Genomic DNA, 20,748 nt, shown 5'->3' with positions numbered 1-20,748 from the left:
TCACTGTACTTAAGTACAATTTCGAGGTACTTTACTTTCCATTCTCCACTACTTTATACTTCTACTTCACGTCATTTTAGAGAGAAATATTGTACTTTTTACTCCACTACATTTATTTGACAGCTTTATTTACTTGTTACTTTACAGATTGAGATTTTACATATGGTCACATATGATTGGAGCCAAATACATTAGTGGATTAATTATAAGCGATTGAATGAATGAATACTTCTTCCATCACTGATGATTTCTTCATTCTTGAGCAGCATTATCTTTGATTGTGCTCTTGGCTCCGTGTTGACGCTTTCGCAAACTTTTGAAGCAGCTGAGTTCAGGAGTGTGCCTGTTTGTTTCTGCATTTGAGCCCACGGTGCTGAAAGTGTGAAAGTGTTCCCAGTGAGTGGAGCATCCTCAGTGCGCATGGCACACGGTAACACGGCTGCACTCAAGTGAAGATGTAAATCCTCTGTTATCTGAGGACTACCTCAACTAAGGGCGCACGGGGATACTGCTTCTCCGCGGCCAGCTGCACAACCTAAAAGGTCTCATTTAATCTGCTGCGCTTCTTCTACAGTGGCGGGACTATACTGTAGTCTCCGGTTCATAGCGAGGGGTGATCTCTCCATATGCAAAGATAGGATGCATTGTCCCTCTACAGCGTCCACATGAGAGCCGCAGCTCCACGCTTCTCCACACCGAGCGAGCCTGAGGACAGACGACTTTTACCTGAGAACGGGAACGGGGTTTTCCTGCGACGCCTACATCTGTAACTTGCAGAATTTCTAGCGTCGTTGTCGTCTCTTTTGGCAGAGAAACATTTTGGTGGACCCAGAGGATACTACGACCACTGCTTGTATTCAGCACAAAGAAGCGTTCCGCGCGTCCGGTTCGATTCACGCTGCAGTCCACTTGTCACCAGCTGTGAGAGAGAAAATGCATCTGTCATGAAACTATGCGCCGGCAGCTTGTCTCGTGCACTCTTGCGTGGATCTACAGACTCACATCCACAAGTGGAGCGTTTTGGTTTTTTGCCTTTCAGATAATATCACTTCACAACTACGATGGGACAACGTGGCGGGCTGACTAGAGGGGATGTTGCCGACAGAAGTGCAGTGAGAGAGCAGGACAGTGACTTCCAGAGAGCACCTGCAGACGAGTGAATGCCGTCTCCGATGTGGAGCTTGTCGCTGTCCGACGCGCGAGTGGTGCTGAAATTTGGATGATGCCTGGCCAGCGACTGCAAGACTGCCGCTCCCTGCACTTCAACGAGGACAACGGCCGCTTCGTGCTGCTCGCCATTCTCATCATACTGTACCTGCTGTGCGGCGCTGCGGTCTTCTCGGCCATCGAGAGGCCCTCGGAGCTGCGGGCTCACGGCCGCTGGAACGGGACGCTCCTCAACTTCAGTGAGACCTTCAACATCAGCCTGCAGGACCTCAACTCCTTCCTGCGGGAGTACGAGGCTGCCATCGCCGCCGGGATCCGGGCAGATGCTCTGAGGCCACGATGGGATTTTACAGGGGCTTTTTATTTTGTTGGAACTGTGGTGTCGACTATAGGTGGGTGATCAATGCAGCATTCACTGATTTCCTTGACCTTTGCGTCCATTTGGTTGCAGGCATGGTGTCCTCTACACACATGTATTTTATTCAATGTAAAGTAGATGTGGCCAAGCCCACATGAAGCCTGATCAATAGAAAACTACAAGAATGCACAGTAATCAACTCACACCTTTAAGACAGTCATTACTGGATATTTTATGAGTCTCGATAGATTACTGATCAAATGTCGGACCACATAAAGCCACATTCAAGACAAATAAGTTGGAGAATGGTTAATATTATATATATATATATATACTCATATATATATATTATAATGTTTGTTAAATAATCATATCAATACTGACAGTCTGGGTGTAAAAAGGACTGGAGCTGCCATCCCTGTAGGTTGCTTTCTTTCCACTGGCTTACATACAGAATAACAGATTAACGTTTTTGTTTTTTTCCCAGTCATGTGTTACATTTTGGCTGTGAGGGACTTTGGCAACGGGGGCGACATCTGACTCGCCTGCCAGGAATGGCACACTCATCCCTGGCTATAGGACAGCACCCATGGGTGCAGTCTTCTTTTTTTTTTTTTGGTTGCCACATTTCCATTCAAACCAACAGGAATGTCAATGAGAAGCCCCGTCTGCTCCCCCTCATTTAACATTTGCTTGTGCGATAGGTCAGAAAAGAGCAAGTGTCCCTCGCAGGGCACCCCGAGGGCCAACGGTGTGGTGCACTGCATGCCTGATGGCACCCACTAACCCCTCTGCCCCTCCCTCGCGGGTAGAGAGGAGCCACAGCTTACAGTGAGTGAGTGAGTGTGAACGGGTGATCGTGCAAATGAACACGCTCCAGGTAATCATTTGAACTGACAGCAGCTGTCCACCTCTGACCTTGCCCTCAAGAAACACACACACACACACACACACACACACACACATATATACACTGCGATGCCCTCACGACACTTGCCATTAATTGGAAACTGTGGTGAGGGGAGTGATAAGGAAAGCTGACGGCTGTATATGGGTGCTCAGGGAGAATTGGATCCACATGAGCAGGGAACCTGTCAGAACTTTATTTACTGTAGAGCTGTCATGAGAGCTTTACTGGCTCTTTCACCTTCTGCTCTCAGATACACAAACGCAGAGCTCTCAGAGAGCCCATGCACTCAGCTCACCCAGTCACGGGAGGGGAACCACAGCAGCTTGTGTTTGCGTACATATCTGTGGCGGGCTGAAATCCTTTGTGCTCCAGTTGTCATGCAGCAGCGCAGTCCTCCTCCGACAAGCAGATCATATAAACTGACTCAGCTGCTTGGGGAAAAGAGGGAGAATAGGATGTGATGTCTGTCTGCAGTTATTTGTCTTTTTCTTATGCTCGCATGGATTTCTGTCTGGATCTCCATCTCGCTTTGATCTCCACCCCCCCACCCTTCCGGCTTGTGTGCTACTTTTTCTGCATGCTTGTGAGCCGGTGATATAAAAGGGATTTGGGGGCCTCCCCACACAACTCTATCAGAGTGGCATCCCCCTGCGCACTCTAGACACTCCTCCCAACCACTTCCCGCCTCTGACTCTGCTGTGGCAGAGGCTTCAAATCAGCAGTGACACTTTGCTCCCCTTGATGTGCCTCCACAATATTGCTTTGAAGAATGAAAGTGAGGCCATGGTCACTTGAGACACTTGTTTACCCAGAGTTTTGGCCAGGTTCACTGGCCATTGGTTCTGTACTGTGTGTTGTTTCCCAATTTCAGGACATAACAGAAGGAAACATAATACATACAAAAGAACATTGCAGCTTTCTCTAAAATATGGTTTCAACAAATGCAACAAAATCAGCTCTTTGGTGTTTTTCTTAAAGGCTCTGTTTACACCTTGCATTAACAGCCGTCCTGGATGATCCGATCACAAGTGGACAGCTCTAATACCAGGTGTGAATGCTACCAAGACGCACTGAGGACACATTGAGATCAGATCTGGTCTGGGCCGCATATGGTCACATTCTTTTAGCAGTGTGTACGTGTGTCCTGGGCCGCATTGAAGGACCACCTACTCAACTGATGTCCTCTGTGTAAGCGGAAGTACTACTAACTCACTCATTAAAGTGCAAAACAAGAACAAGAAGCCACAACAACAGGCTAAATAGATTATTGCGGATGTAGTACGCATGAAACACTGTGCTCTCAACTCTTGCAGATTTACAGAGTTTCCTGATCAACAGATAACTGTACTTATGTGTCCAGTACTTACGTAACCGCTAACTACTGCTGACTGTTGCTACTGTCAGCTAGTTAGCTCAGTTAGCTGTGCAACTTGCGATCCTGTTAGCTGACTCTGCACGGACTGGGAGCTCAGAGCAGCATCAGGGGAGTGTTGGTGTTTACATCGCTAGCACAGGAGCTTTGGACCGCCGGGAGGATGAGGTGAAGCTATCTGTCGATCAGGAAACTCCGTAAATCACAGAGAGTTGAGGCAGAGCAGCCGGAGGACATCAGAGGGAAAACCAGAAAATATTTTCTCCTGAAAATATTATCCAGTTTCACCAAAATCAGAGAATACATTTATAAAGTTGTGTTTTTGTAGAGTAATCAGTGCAGCCTGGCCCCCTGAAACACATTTTTTCTGAGCACTCTAAGGACTTCTTGTCCTTGATAGTTGACATAGACAGTTCATTCTTGACCTTGAAAGTAGCAATGGACAAAAACCAACTCACAACACTGGAAATGTCTCAGCTGGCAGTCAAAAGGATAATACACTGTTCCTAATGTCCAAGGTGCAGGAATGAGCTTTCAACTCAACTTTTTAGCCGTGCTGGTGGCGTTGCTCTAAGGATGGCAGTCAATCAGTCGGTTGACCACTTTGTTCCAGAGTGAAATATCTCAACAACTATTGGATGTAGGTTATTGTATCTATGATACTCAGGGATTAATTCAACTGACTGATCCTCTGACTTTTCCTCCAGTGCCACCAGCAGGTTGACATTTGGGGTTTTGAGTGAAATATTCTGACAACTATTAGATTGGATTACCATGAAATTTGTCCAACACTTTCGTCTACTTTGGACCAAATACCTGCAAAATGAATGACTTTCCCATCTGCCTCCGCTGTACTTTGTGTTTAGTGCTAATCTAACATAGTGACCAAGGTAAACATTACCTGCTTAACACATGGATGTATAAGGTGAACTGAAAATAGTCAGCCGATTTTATTGTTATTAGGCTATTGGGTAAGCGTTATTATCACACGTTGTCCCAAATATATGGGCTAGTAGGGGCTGACTAAACCTGCTAGTAGGTTCAGGAGGCTGTTATCAGCCTAGAGCCAACCCGGAAGCTGGAAATCTTTTTTGGCTTTTGCACTTGGTGAGCAATTTTGATACAAGTGAGTAGGCACCATCTTTGATTGGAGTATCCGGTTCCTATAATACCTACATGGTTAAACATCAACATGTTAGCATTGTTCTTGAGCATGTTGACGTTAGCATCTAACTCAAAGCCCCTCTGTGTGTCAATACAGCCTCACAGAGCCGCTAGCATGATGGTAGACTCTTAGTCTTTGGTTTTTTTATTTGTCTCATCTTGTTGAAGCCTTGGATTATACAGTTTGTTTTTGTCAGCATCCAACTCTTGGTTTTGTTGTCCTGCCCTACATTTTCAGACACAACTTTACTGTTTGAATGCTCATTAAAGAGGGCACAAGAGTCTGCTCAGTAAACAGAATTTCTATTAATATGAAAGCTATTTATAATCCTCTGATTGATAGCTGACGACTGCCACTTAGGACAGCTCTCTGTAGCTGTTTGTGGGCCTGTAGGTCTCATTGTAAGTTGCTGCAATGACATTTTGGAGAAATACAGATGTGGAGTGCTCTAAGGGGGAATACTTGTCTGAGAATCAAGTGTACTTAGTGATGGCTGTCTGAGCTGAGACTGAGTGGGACGAGTCAGTTAGGGCAGTTAATTATTTGTCAGTTTTCCACATAATATTCAGCTGCAGGTTTGGATTGTGTTCTGGGCTATTTATTCCTGGGGATGGACTCTGTTCTGCCTCTTCTTGCCCCTGGCAGCCACTGCAGCTTCTAACTCCATCACACTCATATCCACCCACTCAGAGAAGTCACAAAGGGAGACATGGCAAATAGGACAGTTTAACAAATAGCACAAAACAAACCCTCATACAGCATGTCATTTAAATAAGGCCAGATTTAACGTCCACGCAGTCCCCAACTTGAAAAATGAGGAGAAATGTCAGAGGTTGGGCAGAAATCCTGCTAAACCCTGACTATACCGAGCTGTGCTGCATCAAGATTGCAGGGCGCTATTCCCTCTACATATACACTGGGACAGACATCATCTCTCTTCCTTCACAATCCACTGATTCCAGGTTGAAATGTGATATTTAATCAAAGTAGCCTCATTAGGCTAAAGGCTTTAACTTATATTTTAATGTACAGTTTACATTGTCACTGCAAGAGAGGTGTTAAAACAACTCTATGGTATTTTTTAGGCTGCAGTGTAAATGCCCCTTTTTTCCCCTATCCCAGAATGGTAATGGGTTGAGCCAGACATTTCTCCTAAGTGTGAAGATGTCTGGCTATGTGAGACTACCCTTCACACAAGTGAAGATGCATCATCCTGCCAATTTTAGTGAAACTCCACACCATGTGGTCTCTAAGAAATCACTATATGCTACATGTTCAGCAGAGACACTGCAGAGACCTGTCAATAGATCTGACCTAATCCCTACACTGCAGAAGGCCAGAGAAGACATGCATGTAATTGTTTGTCAGGTTTTGTGTTCTCGTTATCACAAAATAATTATTTTGTAATCTCAATGTTGGGCTAAAATTATTCAAGATCACAAAAACACATTCTGACATTATATGCAGTTCCTAAAACAAGTTTGCTGTGATATAGAAATTATAATTTTGTGGACTCAAGAAAACTACAAGCTCATTATGTCATGATCACGAGGAAAGATGTAGACAAATTATGATTACCCGTGCCCTCTCCCTCAGTGCGTACTGTGCAGTGTTAGTAAACAATCAGGCCTAATGGTTTAGTGGGTGTTATCTTCCTCGTCTTCTTGTGCCAATTTAAAAAGTGCTGATTTGGCAGTGGAGTCTCGTTGAGGCACACTTGTGAGGTCTGTGCGACTATTACACGCTTGCCTGACCATGGCCAATGTATGTGGGATGAAACTGCAAACCAAGTTAGTTCTCTGTGCCGTACTTGTAATTCTAGTGTCTCTGAGGTTACAAGACAATGTCACCTCAGACTGGCAGTGCGTGCATTTGGCATTTAAGCAGGTTGAAATGTCACATGATAGACAGCGTGGATTCCTGAAGGCAGGCTGTGTTTTTGCTTTGATGTCGTGTTCTTATTTAGATTAGCTACTCGGTGCTGCCTCGCTGGGACAAAACCATCTGTGTTGTCATTACTGTTGGTGTATGTTATAAATGTGCTTTCAGGAGGTGGGTGGGAAAGGTTTGCAATCTGTGAAAGCAGATTCATCGGTGCGCAGCGATGTTTCAGACATGTTTTTGCCTTCTGTCTCTCACTTCAGCGTTGTTGCGAGACTATCCCAGACAGTGCTGACTCCTGTCTAACATCTATCTCAAATCAAACTACTTTGCTCCTCTGTTCACAACCACAGTACACTCCTTTATTTGGATTCATTCATTCAATCATTTTGAGCTCTTGGCCACTTTAGACAGTGTGTTTCTGTGGGACAACATTGCAATTGTGTTACGATAAAGAGTCTGCTCATATTGCACAAGCATTACGTTGCATAATGAGATGAAGATCGCTTTACAGTTCATTTTACGGAACCATTTGAAGCTGGTCAGTATGACTCTCTCTCTTTAGATCTCCTGGGCTGGTCTGTGAAATCACAGACTCAGAGGAAATGTCACTGTTAAAAATGGAAAACAGAGGGCCTTCAGTCACATGAAAGGCACTGGGGGTCTTTTTAGATTGTGAGCAGTCCAGATGCTCAGCAAAAAAATAAAATGTGTGTCCCCCATGAGGAAGTGGAGTCAAATTGCACCACTGATGCTTAAGGTCCATAAGAGTGTGACTAAATGAATCACGTTGCTGTGTAATATACCTCATTTCTGCCTTAAAGCTGCACTAACCAATATCTTCATATTAACATTGGAAATAATGTGTGTTCTGTTTGTGTGAAGGATAAAATGTGCAATGTGAAAGGAGTCACTTGTCTTTGAGCTCATTGTTTAGGTTTATGGCCCACAAGCAGGCAGCCGTTTACAAAGTCATTCAGATACACCACCTTGGAACCATGAATATCTGTACAAAATGTCACGGCAATCCATCCAAAAGTTGTTGAGATATTTCGGTCTGGACCAAACTGATGGCCAGACTGACCAACCAACCACCATCAACATCCCTAGAGAAAATCAAACATCCAGTACATGACATAATGGACGCAAACTGGTAAATGGACAAATAATTCCTCTCCTTACTGGGTGCTTCCTGGTGTTGAGTGGAAATGTGTGTGTGTGTGTGTGTGTGTGTGTGTGTGTGTAGGACAAACCTGCTGAGAAGCACAAGCTTCAATAAATCCCCACCTTAGTGAACTGCTCCTGCACAGGATGGCTGTACGCATCTCTGCGCTCTGTCCCAGCAGGTCATAAATCTGCCATGACTTGCTAAGGCGTGCGTTCGCCTACGTACAGTAACTCACAGACTCAAATCATCATGGCCAAGTGATACCAAGATCATTTTAGAGGACACAGCAGATTTGCCCGGCTTCCTGCTCTTCAAACTGATTAGCATTTCACTGATTCTGCTCTTTGCACCGACAAGGCAAAGAAAGGATACACTCTGTGTGCTCTTTGCACTCTGCAGTCCTCTGACCTGCTTCCTATCAGCCATTTTAGATTTTATTCTAGTGTTCATATTTTGATCATCTGTGTCTCTGACTACCCAATCTGCACTGGTGCTGATGTCAATGCTGACTTGCAGCTACGAGAGTTTAAACTTTCCCCATAAGCAGAAAAGTCTCTTGAAACTTTCGGGTGGTTGGCAACCTTTGATGCAGTAAAATCACACACTTGCAGCAGCAAAGTGTTGCAGAAAAAGCCTGCATAGTAATTCCATTCCTGCACCAACAGAACATTTATCTGCATCTTGGGGTCATGTATATAAATAGTTATCAATGTTAATAAGCGAACAGCAAGTTGGCGGACAGCGTGATTTGGCAGCCGTCCCTCTGTCTGTTTGTGTGAAGGAGGGGCTGCTTGTGTGAGAGCAGAGAGAGGCTGGAGGACAGTATTTATTGTAAAATAGACGCAGCATATTCAATTTCAGATTTGAAATGATCAAAACTTTCTAAACCGAGCAAACACAATAACTCATGAGAGACTTTGCAAAGAGGAGGCACACGGGACTTTTGAGCCTGACCTTGAATCAGTAAGATGGTTGATCATCATGATTAGATTACAAGATGAAATAATTGACAGAGCACTATGTCATCCCTGAAGCCTGAGACCACTGGCCGCATACCAGTCGGAGCCACGGCCATTAAATGTTACACATCTGCTTTCAAGACAAATGACAAAACACTAGAGCTTGTTGGAAATTGGAAACTAGATGCAGTACGGGCCACTCATGCTGAAGTTTCAATCTGTTTGGATTAGAGCAAACAGCCCTCTACAGCATAATGTATTTATTTCAGTAAAACCATGTGAGCTGGAGTTCAACTGTTTAGCCCCTCTGAGCTAATGGTTGTACTTTGCACAAGAATTGAAATCATTCAAGTAATAGACCTCCTTCTCTAACAGTCAGCCTATTATCACATGGACGCATTCGCATTTAGATTTTCATAATGAAAGAATTATCATCCCTGGAAAACACCAGGATCACACATCGCTGAATGTGCTGAAATGCATCTATTTTCGCCAGCATTCACAAATGACTCAGCCACCTCCAGGCTGGCAGCCTCAGGCAGAGTCCGACGGTCTCAGACTCATATAGTGGGCACATTCAGTTAATAGAAAGTAAAACATCATTTAATTGTGAGCAGCAGAGCGTTGCCTCCTCATCTCTCTGAGGCAGTATGATCCATGTATGACCCCCAGATCATTATTGCAGTTGTCAATCCCTTACAGGAATCAGGTTTTTGTGCAGCCTTAAATGTCAAGGACTTGTGCTTTCACATTAACAGAAATGAAAAACCATCTAATCGAATATCTGCTGAACCTGAAGCATTCATTTCCTGCTGGCATCTGCATCGACTGTTTTCACGTGATGGCTAAAAATGTGAAGCAGCGGTGACATACAGTACATTTAATGTAGCGTTACCATGATACTGTATGACTCCAAATCTGTATTATCTATTATGCTAAACATGGAGGTTTATCACAGTGATCTGAGCGCGATAGTGTTTCAAAAGCTCCACCTGGACAGGTGTGTTTACTTTTTGGAATAATACAAGAGGGCTTTATATAGCCAAGCTTTTATTCAAATATTGACTGTGCATACAGTGCAAGGTAATAGGAAGCACAAGGACATAGTCTTTAGATCACTCAGGGAGAAGCTATTAATCTGATGAGAGAATGACTCCTCAGTCACATGGACACAAGGAAGAAATCCGTGTTACCATTTGCAGTTGGAGGCCACATGAATCTTAATTCAAATTTTGCTTTATATAAGCTCTGACTTCTCTATCTGTATAACTGAATAACAGCGAACTCCCTGCATGTTGGAGTCTTTTCAGTTCCTTTAAAATTCTGCGAAGATGAAAAACGGAGAATAAATATGGCTCCGATCCAAAGACAATGCAGCATATTTTTTGGACAATAAATCAATACAGACAGTGGTGTAGTCAACAATCCTCCTGGCTCTCTTTGCCGGTGAATGAAGTACTGAGATGCAATTTAAACACCAGAGTCGATTCAGTAATGGAGGAGCCTAACAAATCACAAAATCTGAACGTATTTTAGGTTATGTTTTATTGAACAGGTTTGTGTTTCTGTAGATGTTACCCTGTTACTTCTACCTGTGTGTATACATCTGTGCTGTTAAACTTGTAATTTATATCTGAATCGACCCGCTCTAATTATGATCACCTCAGTCCATTATTTCTAACTACTGCACAGCCATGTGTAGCACAAAACACTCATTATCAATGCTTTGACATGCAGAACAGACACCATTAACGTGTTGCCTATGTTCTGTTTGGATGAGCTCGGTGTGAAATTCAAAACCACATTGTTTTGCTTCAGGGCCCCATAGAAATATTGTGTCATTATTTTACTATGGCCTGTTTAATTTGTGCATGCAGTGCACAGACACAACAATACAGACGCAATTTGTCATGTATGGGACCTATTCTAGCATCTGATTTCTGTAAAACCTGGTGCAGAGTGTGAATGTTCCTGTTACTATTCAAACCAATAATAAGCCAATAATCCTGGCTGCTCCTCAGCAGATGGTGTGGTGATGGTGTCTCAATGGTGCCTCAGGTCCGGCCATGTTGCTGCTTCCTCAGCCCTCTGTCCTCTCTGCAGACCCCTGCCATACCACCCCATGACTAATTATTTCCTGTTCGCCACCGAAACACAGTCATCAGAGGGACGTGGCGTTTTCTGCTGCCGCTCCTATCAGGCCAATTTAATACTATTCCCACTAGTGGGACGCAGTTGGTTTGACTGGGAGATTGTTTTTAAGCTCATTAATTGGGGACATTGGGAGGCAATGGGAGGCAATGGGAGGCAGAGATTTGATTTTTGGTTTGCAAAACAGTCACATAATGGATCTCTGGGTCAATTTTCAGGCCTTCTGGGAGCTATGTGTGTGTATGTGTGTGGGGGGGGTTGTCCTTGATGACACGGTGACCTTCAGATTCAATACTGCCTAGAAAGACAAGTGAATGTGCTGTACATGTCCTTCAGTCAAACACAGAGCCATGCCTGAGTGCTTTTAGTCACCCTTTTTATTCTCATGTGGGTATCCATCAGGTGCTTTGGCTCTACTGTATATTTTTCCTGGATTTTATGCTAAGCTGTTGTCGATTAGTTCTGACTATCTATATATTCCCTCAATTATCAGCTGAAGTCACTCACACTAAATGCAAACTTCTTTAATGTGAGACTGAAATGTGCTTGGCTTTATGATAGTTGGCCTTGTGAGGCCATTTTCCAGTAAAATGAATCAATATGTCACAGATGGTGGGGCAGGGCAGCAAGGAAAACAAGGAATAGGACCCAAATGCAGACACTGAGGCAGAGTAGATGCAGTGCAGGGGATTTATTAGCAAATCCAGGGGGACAAAGACTTAAGGATGGCAGGCAAGGGTCAAAACCAAACAAAAACACCAGTAACATGGGTAGAACATGGAAACAGGGAGCCAAGACGGGAAACATACAGCAGTAACATACAACGAACTGGCACTGGAGAGAGGGAAACACACAGACTAAATACAGACACCAAGTGGGGATAATGAGGGGCAGGTGAAACTAATCAGGGCAGGTGCAGACAATCACACAGGCGGGAAAACACACAAAGGCAGGAAATGAAGTGGACCGAAACGAGGGGAGAATAAAGTAACAAAATAAAACAGGAAACATAAATGACTTATGAACTTAACACACATAGGAAGCACTGTGACACGATACATATTTTTCAGGATACTTTGTCTTGTAAAAGGCGTCAATTGGGATTTGAACAAGTATGCCACAAGCTCCAAGGTGAGCTCTTTTAAAGTGATGCTTAAATAACACATTTTCTAGTTATTTCCTTTTAGAGATGATGTGTATTAACAGCCATTTTAAAGGATAAGTCTGATGATATTCTATATTTTTCTTTTTGTCAACAAATCCTATGCCAAGGCCAAAACCCTTCTTCCTCTGAGCCATAGAGGTCCATTGTTGTATAAAAGCTATTAAAAGCACATCAAAGAGCCACATTGTTGCACTGGGTGATATGTTCCTTCATTAAGAAGAACACGTGCTCTAGAGTTTATTTTGAGTTAATCCCCTATACACTGTCCTGCTGCCCTAAATACTCATCAGTGCACCAAATCTGAGGCTGAAAGTTGTCCCCAAACAAATTTGTTTACTCCTGGTTAAGTAACATTTGCTTAAAACTACAATTTCCTGCTGTTTTAGGAAATTATTGAGCTTTTTTTTAGAAATGAAACTTTATATTTGTGACAGATTTATCAACCTGCAAAAACTGATTTTCTTTGGCCACTTGGGGGCAGCAGAAACAAACTGTAAACACAACACCAACATATTATCAATTATTATGACGAATTTACTGGCAAACAGATGCCTATTTACACATCCAGCAGACACAGAGCAACATTATCTTTAATTGGAGTAGTGTTTCTGGCCACCTGGTGAAGGTAAGTCCACTCTCTTTTAGCTCTGTTCTTGGTCTCCACCAACTCCTGAGGGACATTTCTTCAGCTGCTAAATGCTCGACTGTATTCACCAGCTAGTCGCTAACTGAGAAGGTAGTGTACAGTAGGCTTTTAGAGCTGTTTTGCTGAAAAGAGCTGCCTGCTGCAACCAAAAATGATGCTATGAGGGCAGTGAGAAAACAAAACAATCAGCAGAAAGATGCTAAAAGGCTCCGTAGAGCTGAGAGGAACTGTGGCCAAGTGGCCCCATTTTCCATTACACATAGTCATTTGATCCATCGTTAGTATCCAAATTAAAGATTTAAGTCTTCAGTGGGAACTGATGAGCTTGGGGCTTGAAGTGCCACAGACAGGGTAGGAGTAGTTGGTAAGTATTGAGAAATGGACTAACACATTGCTGGTTTTGGTCTTTTCATGGGATTTGTTGACAGTAACAAAAACGTAGAATATTGCCACACTTATCCTGGAGCATTTCCACTTATGAAAGTGGCTGGAATCTGTCACTACAACTCTGTTGTGATCACATGTTTATATGCTTATTGGGAAAACATTTCTTCTTCTCATTGTTTTTGATACACACATTGCTATAAAGTAGAACAGCACAGTTCAACATATCTTGCCAGGAGAAATTTCAACCCAGCTGAGGAGAGTTTGAACAGCGCACATTATAGATGTAGATTTAATAGCTGCTGTTAACTCCTTTGTGCTGCAGACTCTTCAGATAATGAAATACACCTTGAGTGTTGTAGATTTGGTACACTTCTCCCTCACACAGAGTGGCTCTTTGGTGGAAAAATGTGATGATTGATTACTGTTTAGAGGCGAGTGGCCTCCTAAGTGTAGCAAATGAAATGCGGGGCATTCATGAAGTCTGTCAATACTTCTATTAGCAACACTCTCAGTAATTTGTGTTATTGGTTTAGGTCCCAACTTAATGAGCCATTGTAATTTGCCATTGCTCTGTAATGAGAGATGCTTGGCCTAAGTTGTGTCAATTCTCTGATTGCTGCTGAGCACATGTGATTTAAACTTAACTGCTGGTGATAAAAGCTGACCTAAACACAGAAATCACTACACTCAAGTAACAATCTTTTTTCATCTTTCAAGTCCCCACAGTCTGATAACTATTAGTGCAAATTCTTAATCTCTTCAACCTGTCAAATGGTAATTAATGGATACTAATGGCACCATTTCCATCACGTTCCTCCTGGTTGAACCTCTAGTGTGTAATTACGTGTGCAAGCATCATTGGCCATTAGAGCATAACATCTTTTTCGATGTTGAGTTGAGCATACTTTATTTAATGTTAATGAATAAATATTCTCCCAGGGTTCTGATTTAATTGTATTAGCACACATATGTTTTGCTGAATTAAATGACTCATCTTGTTTTGGATGTAGTTGGAAAGAGTGTTCGCCGACTGCTGATTTGAGAGTTTTAAAATCTAAATGACGAAGTCTTTGGGAGGAAAGTCATACAGTGTTTGCATCTTTGGTTCCAGCTTGCCTATCCTTTGCTTTCTATTATTGTTCTGTTCTCCCTAATGCATCTTGACACAGTAGTCTGGAGTAATGACTCTGAAATGCTACACTGAATCGATGCCTGGTGCCTTTTCCTCTCTTAGGTAATTTACTTGGTAATGAGAGACAGTGTGGAAGACTGTCTCTGCGCACGCTGAGAAGATGTAATCTGTTTTCCCTGTTATTCAGTTGGGTTAAAAAGACTTGGGCTGCTAATTAATTAACTCACACTGAAATAGGATTTCACTGAAGGGCTTAATTTGGGTAATCACTGCCCTCTCACCTTCCTGTCGCCCAACAGTGCCCAACTGTCTCTTACTGAACTTTGCCACTATCTTTGACAAAACTAGATAATTCAGTGTCTGCTGTAAATGTATAAAACCTACACAAGTCTATCTCTGTGTGTGTGCGTCGTACATGTGTGGATATGTGGGGGATTATATTCCCTCTTGTCTCTATGAAACAATTTGTATCAATCAGTGTTGATCTAAATGACCCGGCATGTCAACAGCAAACCCACAGGAGAGTGGTTTTGAGTGCGAGAGATAAGGTCAAAAAAGCCATTTTGGGTATCATAAAGGAAGTATTGTCTAGATATTGATGTCATTTATTACCTGACAAGGATGGTTATAGACGGGTTGGTGGAAAAATGGGGGAAAGCGCCGCCCTAATGCGCCGAGACGACTGAAATGGAGGAGAGCCATGATGGAAAAATATTAACCTTGGCCTGGAAGTGAACTGGTTGATCTTTCAGCACGATTTTATTTGTTGACAAATATACCATCTGCTGTTCTGTGGATAAGGGGCATGACATTGTGTGAGTGTGCGTTAGAGAGTGTGTGCATGTGTGTGCTCACATTGGCCCTGGGATGGAAGTATGAGTGCTGTATGTGTGCATACAAATAACCTTATGATGTGTACACACAATAGCAGAAAAAACGTGAAAAAGCAAACATCAGTAGACGAGGAGTTGCTGGTGAGAAAGTCTCCTGCAGATGTATATGTGTGCATTTGCTGCCTGAAGCTTCCATAATTCATACAGTACACACATATATGTGTATGATTGATTGATGTTTTATACTGATAAAATCAATTATACTATAAACCAATGATTCCCAAACTGGAATAGGACCCTGCCAATGGTTCCCAGGAGAAATGTGGAGGGGCACACGGTTGCGAAAAGGGAAACCGAGAACAACAACATTTATGTCACACAAAATGATGTTTCTTTGTGACTCTAGCCATGGCAGTAGCGGTCTGTCGGTTGGTCCACCACTCTGATCCAGACTGACTATTGGATGGATTGCCATGGTCCCCTCAGGATGAATATAATAACTTTGGTGATCCTCTGAGTTTTCATCTAGTGCCATCACCAGGTCAAATTTTATTTTTCTTTGACCAAATACCTGCAAAATTAATGACATTACCATTAGCTTCAGCTGATCTTTGCGCTTAGTGCTAATAAGCAAATGTTAGCGTGCTAAAAATAAAGATGGTGAACATAACTGCCAAAACATCAGCACATTAGCACTGTCATTGTGAACATGTTAGCATGCTGATGTTAGCATTTAGCTCGAAGTACCGCTGTGCTTAAGTAGAGCCACACAGAGCAGCAAGCTTTGCTGAAGACTCTCAATCTTGTTTCTTGTGAAATACTTTCTATTCAGGCATCTAAAAATCCTTCGGACGAAACAGTCCAAGTAGGAAAAGTGGCTCTTCGCTTGAGCCACACTATGACCATAACCTGTAATGAGGGAAAGTAGACATTTCTTCATTTTAAGGCGACACAAGCCGAAACAAGGTTGGGAACCACTGCTATAAACCATACATATTAATATTCTTCTCTTCAAATATTGAGCTAAATGATATTTTCTGGTTTTTACACCTTCTCTTTAGTGAAAGTGGCAGCGATCTTGCAATTGTGGTGCTGAATTAAAAAAAAAAAACTTTTTTAAAGATTTGATCTGTGCTCAAATACCAAGACACTCCTCAGCTAATGTTAACAGCAGAGCTCCACTAGCCGCAAGGTCAGAACTGCACCTGTGACGCTCCTCGACACTGAGAAGTGCTCCTTCAACATGAAGCAGAATCCATAAACATCCACTCCTCTCCTCATAACCCCCTCCTCAGCTTGAACACTCAGCCTAATTGACTAAGAAATCAGAGGGTAACAGGAAGCTACACCACACAGCTGCGAAAAAACACATTCAGAGGGCTTACCTAAGCTTGTTCCTGGCAACCTCCTCCCCTCGATATAACCCCTCTGTCCTTGTTTTTTGCAGTCCAGTTTTTTTTGTGCACATTACACATGTGTACTCCTCTTTTATATCATTTTTCATTCATGGCACAAATGTTTAGAAACATGAAAAACCTCATTTAGATTTGAGGTTGCTTTCACGCATCACTTCCCTTGTCTCTAATCAGAAATATATTTTCTTGCGAGAGAAGAAGCAGTAGGTGAAAATCTGTGTTTGGTCTCAGTCAGGCAACTAACTGTCTGATATCTGTCTTCTGTCTCTCCAGGGTTTGGGATGACAACACCTGTGACAGTCGCAGGCAAGGTGTTCCTGATCTTTTATGGGCTTTTGGGCTGTGCTGCCACCATCCTCTTCTTTAACCTCTTCCTGGAGCGCATCATCACACTGCTGGCCGTGGTGATGAAGGCTGTGAGGGAGCGGCGTATCAGGAACAGTGGTCTACTCCCGCCAGGCATCCGCCATGACTTCTCAGCCTACTCCCTGCCAGGCTGGAAGCCCTCCGTGTACCATGTGATGCTGATTCTCTGCCTGTCAGCCATCACTATCTCCTGCTGTGCATCAGCCATGTACACCCCCGTGGAGGGCTGGGCTTACTTAGACTCACTCTACTTCTGTTTTGTCACCTTCAGCACCATCGGCTTTGGGGACTTTGTCAGCAGCCAGACCGCAGCTTACGAATACCAAAGCCTCTACAGGGTGGCCAACTTCCTCTTCATGCTAATGGGTGTGTGCTGCATCTACTCGCTCTTCAACGTCATCTCTATTGTCATCAAACAGGTGCTCAACTGGATGCTGGAGAAAATGAGCTGCTTGTTTTGCCAGCGCTGCAATAAGGCCAGTGCCCTCATGGGCAGACGCAATGCCATCCGACCGGGCTCCAAGGGTCGCCAGGGTCGGCTTGGCCAGCAGCCTGACTCAGATGGACCTTGTGATAGTGACACTGAGGGACGCAGACTCTCAGGGGAGATGATCTCTATGAAAGACTTGGCAGCTTCTAACAAGGTGTCGCTGGCCCTAATGCAGAAGCAGCTGTCTGAGTCGGCCAACGGATATCCCAGGACAGTCTGTGGCAGCTCGCGCCATAATGGCTTCTCTGGGGGGGTTGGCGCCCTCGGTATCATGAACAACAGGTTGGCAGAGACGAGTAACTCCAGGTAGAGGACATAGTGAGACAGGAAACAAAGTATGGGAGCTCTTTATTGCCACACTGTTCTCACAAACCCTGAGGTTGATCGCCATTGAAAAAATAAGGCTTTCAAAAATGGATTGCCAATATAACTTGTTATGCATGATACACATGTTTTTTTTGGATACTTTTGGTTGGAATTACAAGCCTGTGGTGATAATACAGGTAATAATGATTATGGTTTTAATGATAATGGCATGAAGAGAGAACCATAGAGTCAACAAAAAAACATCAGTTGATCTGGACGTGTGGGGACCACCCATCTCCCATTTCATTAACCTCAAACCCAACCCAGAACAAATCACTGAAAGTCTCTTAAATATCAGTGTTATCCTGTGGAGGAATTAGTCTGTTATACACGCTCAATATATCAGACTTAAGCAAATGAAATGTTGCGCTGTAAAGGAGCCCAGGGAAGCATACAGTGCAATCTACATTGTTTGGGGGTTTTGCCAGTTTATCTGAATGTACATATTGAATGCTGATATAAGTGTAATCATTGAATGATATAGCACATACTGATCTATGCATTATACTTCTCATGCATTTTTTGCACCATTTCTAGACCTTCCATTGATTGTGCAAACCCCATTTTCTTTCACGTTTTACCCTCAGGTGATTTCATTTCTGGGGGTAAGTGTGGGAAGTAGAGTTTAGCTAAGCACAGCTGTGATGTAGCTGATTTTGACAGGGCTGATGTAGTGAGGGGCGGTTTTACAGTTTGCCTAACGGCCTACAAAGAGTAATTTCCCATAACTCAGAGGAAAGAGCAGAGTTGAAGAATGAAAATCCATTTCTCGTGAAAGAGGAACTGGCCTTCTTATCAGCTCAAAAAATGCTTCAGCGGCCAAAGACTTGGACTTGAAGGGTAAAAGAAGGCACCTTCCGACTCTTTCTCTCTCTTCTTTTTCAAGCTTACAGCTGTCTGCAAGGAAAACAAACGATAAAGGCTTGCATTGTATTAATTACTCTTTTAATGCAGAATGTAGACTTAATGTATTTGTAAAACAGAATAAATGAGCAGCAAGTTTATGTTTGTTTGAAGTGAAATATAAGGGAGAGGAGGGAGGAGAAATATGGAGGGTTCTATCCCGAAGGCACGTTATGTTAAATGATGCAGATTGAAAGTAGCTGGGTCAATCTCAGATGCTGGAGTGGAGAACAAAACCCTGAAGGATTCTCTCGCTCGCATTGATTTTTTGTGGGAATTTTGTTTTCATTGAGGCTTCTTTGCAGATACATGTCTCTCTTTGTATAACAAAGCATGATCCAAAAAGCCTGCAGAAGTTGATGAAGTGTGTAGCCAAGGTTTAATGGATGGAGGGTGTTTGCAGAGGATACGCTGCTGTCCTGTCAGGCTGCACCATCAATGTCCTTGTTTCCAGCAACTATCTCTTCCCAGGCATCTGTGATTTAAAGCTGCGCGATGGAGTTTGATGTTTCGTAAACAGCACGACAGAGGAGGAGGCGTTGTTAGTTAAACTGTCCAGGAGACGGCAGCAGCAGAGGTAGAGGAGGTGGTGTAAATCGACTCCCTTCATATCCAAATTCATGCCCTCCCCAAATCGATGGCCTCTCTCAGCCAAAGGCTCAACTTATCCTGGCATCCATCTTCAACATCCGATATCCTCCCAAGCTGCTCTCTTCTGTTTCTCTTGTCATCTCTGCATCCACTTCTCACACAATGCACCAAAACCCTCCTGCTTCCTTTTTTTCTTGCAGATCTTGGCTCTCTCCTCACACTCGTCACCCTTACACTGTGAATATGATGAGACATGCCATGAATGTATGTATATATAGGATTGGAATGTCTTAAAAAAGAGCTTTTACAATAAGGCGTGAATTGGATCTGGATCTATCCTTAGTTGATTTTCATCCTCTTCATGCATAGATCTGAATAATTTCCTTTACTCCCCAGTCTCACCAAGAGGAATAGAGAAAATGACTCAGGTAGTTAAATCTTCAGGCTTGTCTTAGTTTTTCCTGCATGCCATTATGGTAAAGCCATACAACATAGCTGTATATAAAACAGAGGACTCTTTCAAGTCTATTTTTCTACATATAGCTTTCAAATATCTACATGTGAATGATTGAAGTCTCACAGTCACGTGTCTCTTACGCAGTCAGTCTGCAGATTGACGAGATACAGCATTCAGAATAACCCTCCAAAAACATGGATTTTAGCGTAAGTGAACACAGGTTTTCGAGATGTTAATGAGTAGTTTGACATTTAGGGAAATATGCGAGTTAGATACCACTCTCAAGTCTGTAAGGTAAATAGGTAGCTGGAGCGGGTTAGCTTAGCTTAGCATAACGACTAGAGATAACTCGTCGTATTTTTTTCTCTTTTGTGTTTGTACAGATTTAACAAATGAGATATAACATGTTAATTAGTGAGCTTTAGATGTGGTGATTGGTGTATTTTGTGACCTTTGGACAGAGTCAGGCTAGCTGCTCCTCCTGTTTCCAGTCTTGATGCTAGGCAAAACTAGCTTCACTGAGCTTTCTTTGCTGGTTACCTCGCAACTTGTGGCAGCCAGGAAAAGTCTATGCTAAGCTAACTAGCTGCTGGCTCTACCTTCCTGGATCTGTCCCAAGGAAATAAAATCTACCTACCGGCACGCCTAAAAATCACTAATTAACACATTATATCTCGTTTGTTAAATTTTTACGAAAACCAGAGGTGAAATAACTGCTTTTATGGAAAGCTAGCTGTTAGATTTTTTCCAGTCTTTATGCTAAGCTAAGAAAACCAGCTGCTTGCTTTAGCTTCATATTTACAGCACAGTCATTAGAGTGCTGTCAAGCAACTCAGCAAGAAAAACATGTATTTCTCAAAATGTCC

At 43.0% G+C, this 20,748-nt stretch overlaps 1 protein-coding gene across 1 annotated transcript; it reads left to right on the top strand.

Annotated features, from left to right (window-relative positions):
• The first annotated feature begins 1,219 nt into the window (after positions 1-1,219).
• Positions 1,220-17,875, top strand: kcnk12 (potassium channel, subfamily K, member 12). The gene is made up of 2 exons (XM_070916410.1): positions 1,220-1,559; positions 16,983-17,875. The coding sequence occupies exons 1-2, from the start codon at positions 1,220-1,222 to the stop codon at positions 17,873-17,875; spliced, it is 1,233 nt and encodes a 410-aa protein (XP_070772511.1).
• Positions 17,876-20,748: the final 2,873 nt, after the last annotated feature.

Source organism: Enoplosus armatus, chromosome 12 (genome assembly GCF_043641665.1).
Source record: "Enoplosus armatus isolate fEnoArm2 chromosome 12, fEnoArm2.hap1, whole genome shotgun sequence".
In the NCBI taxonomy this organism is placed as follows: Eukaryota; Metazoa; Chordata; class Actinopteri; order Centrarchiformes; family Enoplosidae; genus Enoplosus; species Enoplosus armatus.
The sequence above is the reverse complement of the archived record's forward strand: the minus strand, read 5'-3'. Positions and strand labels throughout refer to the sequence as shown.